Here is a 7,896-nt window from a genome sequence, read left to right on the forward strand (position 1 = left end):
GATTTTATTAATTCTAAAGACCCATATTCTTAATTCACTTTTATCGATAAAAGTGCCTTAAATGTGGCTTCTCAGTAAATCAGGCTGATGGTTTCTAAGCCACTTTTAGAAGCACTTTTATCAATAAAAGTGAATATGAATGAATTGAGAATATGGGACCAAAGTATTCGCTACAAGCCGCCACCATATTCAATCTCAAATTGGGGTCGTGATACAACTCCGTAACAAGTCCGACGTACTTTTATTTTCAAGTGGTATAACTCAACGACAGGTAAGACACGCGTTTACTCTATTATAAAAAGTAGGCAAAATTGAACGGTCTGTTACTTCAACAAAAATTACGACAGCGAGATGGTTCGAAAAGCATTTTGCAGCTTGAAGTCTCTAGTTATTAGACATATTATATTAATTACATTGTTGTTGTTCTCCATAAAGACAAGTCGAATTAAGTAAGAATTGGCATTGTGATTGCGGTAAACAAATCACATCTTTATATGCAAATATATAAATTAAGGGAAGGGTATCCAATGAACATCAACTAACAGTAACATAATATCAATGTTATAATTTCCCATTCAACAATGTAAATACAAAATAACGCGTTATATAACAGTTATGTTGTTGAATGGGTAATAATAATAATAACATTAACAATGTTAGGTTATTGTTGATTGGTATTTACTGGGATATATTCTATTAAATGAATACCATACGAACATTATTTGTACGTTATCAATTTTTTGTTTATACGTTGCAACTTGACCAAATTTACCAGAAATATTTGCACTTTATGGATCTTGATTTATAATTGTGCAACGTCGTAAAACATAAGTTAACTTTATATTCGATGACATGTTTGAAAACTGAAGGTTTCACATCGTATAACGTTTCCCAAATTTTCTCGTTATCATTATTTGACCAAAGTTGGAGCCATTCAATTTTATCCATTTCTTCATGATCGAGAGAATTGACTCCTCAATTTTTACCTATAACAGTGCAATGACATCGAGTTTGGATCTGAGTTATATATTTATTTATTTATACAATACATATTCTCATACACTCAAATTTACCTACCATTATACAATTATAAATGTTGTAACACTACTAATGAAAATAAAAAATTGCTCTTATATATAAACCAAATTTTTATTTTCATTATCAAACACATCTCCATAACTTAAAAACACGGTTCATAATTCTCTCTCTCTCTCTCTCTCTCTCCATCGTGTTCATTTTATTATTTAATCTTTCATGCCGAGACTCCAGCTAACAAACGCTCCGTACAATTTTAATAATCCAAGACGCTCGCCACAGCGCGCAGTTCCCCTAATGGCAGTGTGTTTTCATTTGTCCTTCTACTAACCGACCGAATGTCCGACCGCAGCCCGGTTGGCGGTCGAATTGCACAATAATTCCCGAAAATTTCCCAAGCCGTCCCGTGCGGCGTCGAGCCGTGATAGTCGCGAGCCGCGGGCAGAAACCGCATGCAGAGGAGAGAGACGCAACCGGTAGCGGAGGTGGTGGCGATGATGGCGGTGGTAGAGGGACAGGGACTCCGCTCTCGATCGTGACCTAAGAGCCGCGGGTTGCGAGCGAGCGAGCAAAGTACAGAGCGAGCGAAGGTTAAAGCAGGACCGAGGGATTACCTGGCGCGGAGGAAGAGCGAGGACCTCGGTGCGCGAGCGAGCGAGGGAGGGAAAGAGAGGGAGAGAGGCGGCGAAGACGAAGAAGTAGTAGGTGGACGATGAAGGTGGAGGTGATGGGGGCAGGAGGAAGAGGTAAAGGAGGAGGCGGAGGTGGTGCAGGCAGGAGGAGGAGAAAAAGAAGGAGGAGGAGGTGGTGGTGCTGATGTTGATGGTGGTAGGAGAACCAGCCTCCGCCAGTATCCACGTGTTCAGTGTAGTAGCGCGTTATGACCCGGATGTTAGATCGTAGCCGCAGTTTCGCGAGAACCTGCCGACCCGGATGTCCCGCTCGTTGTCCACCTCGGTAATCGACCACTGATGTCCTCCTGGCAACCGAAATATGTTCAATCGGTAAGTTACGGCGGCGGCACCAACGTCGTCGTCGTCGTCCACTTCGCCGTCGTCGTGAAGCTGTCGCCCCGGTACTTCGGCGAGGACCACCCGTCCCGAGATTATACGGTGTGTCGCGTTAGGTAAACCAGCGGGATACCTCGAGATCGGCCTCGGGACAATCTGCGGTCGACAAGAATGATGTTAATGATTCGAGAAATTGAATTAAACGGCGAATCAATCGGTCAATAGTGTTCATCCCGCGGGGGTGAGTTCGCCGACACGCGGAGTCGCAGCGGGGTGGAATTTCCGGACAATCCGGTATGATTCTCGCTCAAGTACAGGGGGGGGGGGGACAGCGAGTTCGTCTCGAGATGTTCAAGTGTGGACAGATAGTGTGGATGTTGCCAAACGGTCTCGTCACGGCGACGTTGCGTTGCGTCGTCGTATGGCACGCACGTGTTGCACGCGCGCGTGCAGCACAACACGTCAGGTAACGTCAGCGTGTGCTTGAAGGATAGATGCGAGCAAGTCGACGAAAGGCGCCAGCAAACTTCGAAGGGACCTGATAAACGCCGAAATCGCGAATCTACGTGATTTGCTGCCGTTACCGCCCTCGACGCGCCAGAGGCTTTCCCAGCTGCAGCTTATGGCCTTGGTCTGCGTGTTTCTGCGAAAAGCCAACTACTTTCAGCAAGGTACACGAACGGCGAATCTTTTGCACGTGCCTTCTCTCGAGCTTTCTCGCACGTCGCGATTGCGGGAGGACCTCTCGTCCGCGCGGCGGAAGCTCGGCAAGCTTCCGCAAAGAAACGAAGTCGCGCGAAGATGCGACTTGAAACATTGACGAGGAGAGATGTTCCTGAATTTTCCCGAGTTTCCCAATTTTTCAATGAAGGAACATGTTGCGTGGGATTTGTAATTTTAGCTCATCAGACGCTAGGGTCGAATCTGAAAATGATTCTGCGACCATACGATCGAGGATTCTCGAATCGCTCGACGCGAGTTTGACGCGTTGTATTAGAACGCGTTTTTATTTTAATATCGACCCTCTCCAACAGGTGATACACGATATACATGTGAGTTACATTGCATCCGACTTGTTACTCCATAAAATGAGGATGGAAATAGGTGATAAAGCGAGTCGATATATCGGTATCGCGATTACTATATCTTTACAATAATTCATATCCATCGGCCGAGACTTCAATGCCGGCAAGCGAGCGTGCTATGCAATTCCCCGCGTCTGTACTCTGATATTTCAGAATGCACGTTGTGGTACTCAACGTACCGTACCAGTTGTCCGTAATGATCGAGCCACATTGTATAGAGCGTGGCATGAAGCACGCCGAATAGCCAAATCGTTCCCTCGTATTCTCATACTAGAATTATATCAATTGCCTTCGCAATACCTAAAAATCTTTCTTCTTCTGTTACTTTTGTACTCGATATATCGAACGATATCTTGGAAATGCGGACCAGCTGGAAAAAGTCGAATAAAAAATACGGAATACGGCGGAATGTTATAGTTATTGTTAATAACAATATCTACTTATTTATCGTGAAGAATCATATTAAGGATAATTAAAATGGTGATGAAAGAGCAAAAGTTTCATAGGAAAGTTCGTGACGTGGTGACAAAGAATACGTCGTTATCACCAGGAAGTTTCCTGAAAAATCCCACGATAGAGAATTATTTATTAATAAACGATCAGGGAAGATCAATGCATGAAATATGCATTCGCGATGTATTCTCTCGATCGAAGGATCAGCTGGTCACCCTCACGTCATCGATCAAAATCGGCCCCCTTCCCCCGCCCCGACGTTGATTTCGGAGAACCTGTCGTCGCTCTTTTCCGCGCTTTTCGTGCACGTTCATCAATCCCTCGTCGCGTTCTCGTAATCGGCTGACGAGCCGCTCAAACAGCGCGGAGGAGAATTTCTATTCGACCGGGAGTCCGTCGGGTAACCCGGCTGAAAGCTTCTCGTAGACGTAGGGAGAGACAGCGGAGAACCAGCGAGAGAGACTCGAAGAAAGAGAGAGAGATGGAAAGGAGAAAGAGTTGACAGGAGAGGAGAGGAGAGAAAGAAGAGAGGTAAGAAGAGAAGATAGGAGAGGAGAGACGTAGCGAGCCCGAGCGCAAAGCAAAGCGAAACGATGCAAGAAGGCAAGATCGGCGCGCGTTCAAACTCAGCGGAGTCTAAGCGCGAGTTCCGGGTGATCCGCTGACCTGTCGGCCTTTGCAACAACACTCTCACGCTCCTGTAACCCACACTCCCCCTCCTCCCTCCGCCGCAACGCGTCTCTCTCTTTCTCTCTCTCTCTGTCGTTCCTTTTCTCGCAGCCCGCCTCAGCCTCCCTTCCTCTCGCGTTCCTCTTCTCCTCTCTCCTCCTACCTTTGCCCCCATCCTTCCCCCTATTCTCTATCCGTCTCTCTCATATTCTCTCTCTCGCGCTCATTGTCTCGCGGTATCGGGTACTGTAGTCCCATGTAGCGCCGTTAGTAAACGCTGCCGTGCTGCATTAGCATACGCATTTTTCCTTACCCCTCTCCCCCTCTTTCTTCCTCTCTTTCTCACTCTTTCTCTCTCCCCCCACCCTTCTCTCTCCCTCTCTCTCTTCTTCTTTTTCTCCCTCCTTCTCCCCTTCTCTCTTTCACTCGCTATGCACATCTTTTTCCCTTTACTTTTTCGGGGAACCCTCCGAGAGAGCAGGGTGGCGAGTGCGCGGGCGATCGCGCGAAAAAGCACGAGATTGAAATGGGCATCTCTCTTCTCGATACGTTGAAGGGCCCACCGCGCGTGCCCCGAGCGCGATTAAGGCCCCGAGAGACGATGAAGCATAAGAATAGCGCACAAGGAACGAGGAATCGATACAGGGTGTTTTGGTCGCGAAAAAAAGATGGAAAGTCATAGGAGCGATCGGATTAAATGAAAGAGAAATTAAATTGAATCAACGTCGATGGAAGTCAATTTCGATCCGGGATTGATAGCGCTTCCCAGATGCTCGTTGCTCTATTTTTCTCTATTACCCTTTTCCCCGTCCGCTTTCATCGCACGCTCTCTCGAATTTTCGCGCATATTTCCAGGATATCGATCGCGAATGCGGCTGAAAACAGCTTTTTTTACGACCGCGATAGACTCACGAACTTATCGAGTGCATTCGCGCGTTTCTCACCTTGCGTAAAATGGAAATAGTAATAACGACAGCCCGCCTATCACACTCATGCCGGCAGTAAACCTACATTGCAATACTTATTGACAGCGATTTACTTCTCTTTTTTTTCCTTTGGCTTTTCTCGCTGATGTACAGTCGACATATATAATATAGTTTCTTCCGACGAATGTTACAAACAACGAAATGTACATTCGATTCACTCTTCTCTTTCTCTTTACACAGAACACGTTTTTCCTTTTTCCGATACGTTGATCCTTGTTTTTTTCCGTTTCAGCATTGAAAAACTGCCCGTCCGAGTCCTCGAATATTCCGACACCCAATATAGGCTTTTCGAAAGTAATTATTTTCACATTTTTCACTTATGCGTCGATTACTTTGGTATTATTTTCATTCCATTACGTTGCGCACTCGTCATCTCATTCACGGCGAATTCTCGAGATACAATTCGACGATATTTTCTAGGCGATGTCCGGCTTCATCATGATGATGACGCAGCAAGGGAAATTGTTATACATATCAGAAAACGCGGCGGACTATCTCGGACATTCCATGGTAAAGTAATTTCGTTAATAGCGTAATTGCGGCCGAATGATAGCGACGGTACCGCGACTAGGAAACGAAACCGATGCCGCATATGCGTACCACCCGCAAACAAGTCGTGATAAGGTGAAAGATTTTCAGGAGGACTTACTCATTCACGGGGACAGCGTGTACGACGTGATCGATAAGCAGGATCACATGGTGGTGCAGAATCAGTTGTCGAGGAACAGTCCGGTTCCCAGCGATAGGCGGCTGTTTCTCTGTCGCATCAACGTGTCGAGAAATTCCCGCCGGCAATTGCGCTTCGGGGACCAGAAGGTGATTAAAGCGTAACTGCCGATTGTTCTCTCCGGCGACGATGATCCGTCCTGCCCCTCGCACATCCGTCACATCCTCCGCGTTTTCTCTGTTCGCAGGTGGTCCTCGTAGAGGGTCACTTCCTGCCGTTCGTTCCCGTCTGCAACCGCAACGAGTTCGTATTCCTGGCCTCCTGCACACCAGTGGTCTTGCCGGAGACTCGCGAGAGCATCGTCCAGGGCGCGACGAACATCTTCACCACGATCCACTCGATGGACATGAAGTATCTGCATATCGACAAAACGTAACGTCTCGAGCGATATCAAGGACCCGTTTTTCCCGACAGATGATTTCCTCTTATCCTTGGTAAATGGAAATCTCTGTTTGCAGCGCGGAAAGTCACCTGGAGTACAGTCGCGCCGAGCTGGTCAACGTGTCCTGGTATAACATGCTTCACTGGGACTCCATAAGGACGGCTTACTGCAAACATCAGACCGGTAAGTGTCTTCATCGTGAAGAGTCCCTTCGCCGATTGGACAATCCGCTTACCGTGCGATCTGATTCTCGCGTGATTCTTCCACGAGCGAAGTTCGCAGCGACGATACTTCGGAAAAAGACCCTCTTCTATTGTCTCATTGAAATATCCCCCGCCCCGCCCTCCAATTTCAGTCATCCAGTCCGATCAGGAACGCTCCACGACCGCCTTGCTGAGGCTACAGAGTCGCTCCGGTAGGTGGTTCTGGGTCCACTGTGTGCTGCAGGTCAAGGACACCTCCGACGAGTGTCAGCATCCCATTATCGTTTGCACGAATCAAGTTCTCACGTACGTTTCATCGCTGACACGTTAAATCAGAGAGAGAGAGAGAGAGAGAGATCCGACTACAGTCGAGTTTCTCAGTCCTGAAACGAACTTCATTTCCGATCAGCGCGTCTCGTCACGCGTGCACACACACACATACGAACGTAACTGTTGCAGCGACAAGGAGGCGGAGGTGATGCGCTCGAGTTCGTGGCTGTATCAGTACTCCTCCCAGACCAAGTTCACCTACGGACTCTGTCCCGGGGGTCAAGGTCGCACTGGCCTGTACCCGTCCGCCGGTAGCAATCAGCCGCAGGACTATGTCCGCGCCACGTATCCTCACGACGCCCAGCACTCTCCGTCGCTACGCGCAGACCACACTGAGACGGACGCCAAGACTGCACAAGCGATGGACTATCCCAGTAGACGACTGTTGTTGCGGGACGACGCAGAGCCGGTGGACATGTCGATAAGCGGCGTGGAGCAGCAGCACGAGGTGTCAAACCGAGCTGTGCACGGTGCGGTGCACCAGCAGCAGCACACTTTGGACGACCCGGTGAGGTACCACAAGCAATATCACAAGAGCTCGCTGCACTTGGCCGGTTACCGAGCCAAGTTCGTGCAGTGCCACGGCCAGTACGCGAGCAGTGCAGACATGCTGTCGCCGAGTAACAAGTACTACCTTACCGATCTCGATCGGGACTACTGCTGTCCCGAGCGTAGCAGCCTGTTGCTGCACAAACGGCCGGCCTCGAAGACGCTCGTCGCGCCGTCACCCTCTGGCCAGGGCACCACCGCCGCTGCTGGCGGCTCGACCGCCGAACCGTCCGAGAGCGCGACCTTGGAGAGCTGGGGCGCCAGTCCGGCGTGGTCGGACGCGCTGCAGAGGGTGCCGGACGTGGTGCACCAGGAGCTGAGCCCGTACATCACCACACCCACCACGCCGGTCAACACACCCGACTCGGAGCTGCACTCGGACGCGCCGATCTTCAATTTCGACTGGGCCGGCGAGCAGCACGTGCCCAACCTGAAGATCACCTTCCGCAGCACGGCCGCCACCGCCG

The 7,896-nt window shown here is 49.0% G+C and overlaps 1 protein-coding gene across 1 annotated transcript in view; it reads left to right on the forward strand.

Annotated features, from left to right (window-relative positions):
- Positions 1–2,532: 2,532 nt before the first annotated feature.
- The window catches only part of LOC106749545 (neuronal PAS domain-containing protein 4), a gene marked incomplete at its 5' end in the record, with an annotated part of 7,346 nt that continues 1,982 nt past the window's right edge, over positions 2,533–7,896 (forward strand). The window contains 8 exons of the mRNA XM_014629123.1: positions 2,533–2,716; positions 5,471–5,532; positions 5,659–5,748; positions 5,878–6,054; positions 6,153–6,337; positions 6,424–6,530; positions 6,703–6,856; positions 7,010–7,878. Of these exons, the coding sequence (XP_014484609.1) occupies positions 2,533–2,716; positions 5,471–5,532; positions 5,659–5,748; positions 5,878–6,054; positions 6,153–6,337; positions 6,424–6,530; positions 6,703–6,856; positions 7,010–7,878 (1,828 nt within the window). The remainder of the gene's footprint in view (positions 2,717–5,470; positions 5,533–5,658; positions 5,749–5,877; positions 6,055–6,152; positions 6,338–6,423; positions 6,531–6,702; positions 6,857–7,009; positions 7,879–7,896) is intronic.

This window comes from Dinoponera quadriceps, unplaced genomic scaffold, assembly GCF_001313825.1.
Source record: "Dinoponera quadriceps isolate SergipeBrazil2010 unplaced genomic scaffold, ASM131382v1 scaffold3324, whole genome shotgun sequence".
Classification (NCBI taxonomy): domain Eukaryota; kingdom Metazoa; phylum Arthropoda; class Insecta; order Hymenoptera; family Formicidae; genus Dinoponera; species Dinoponera quadriceps.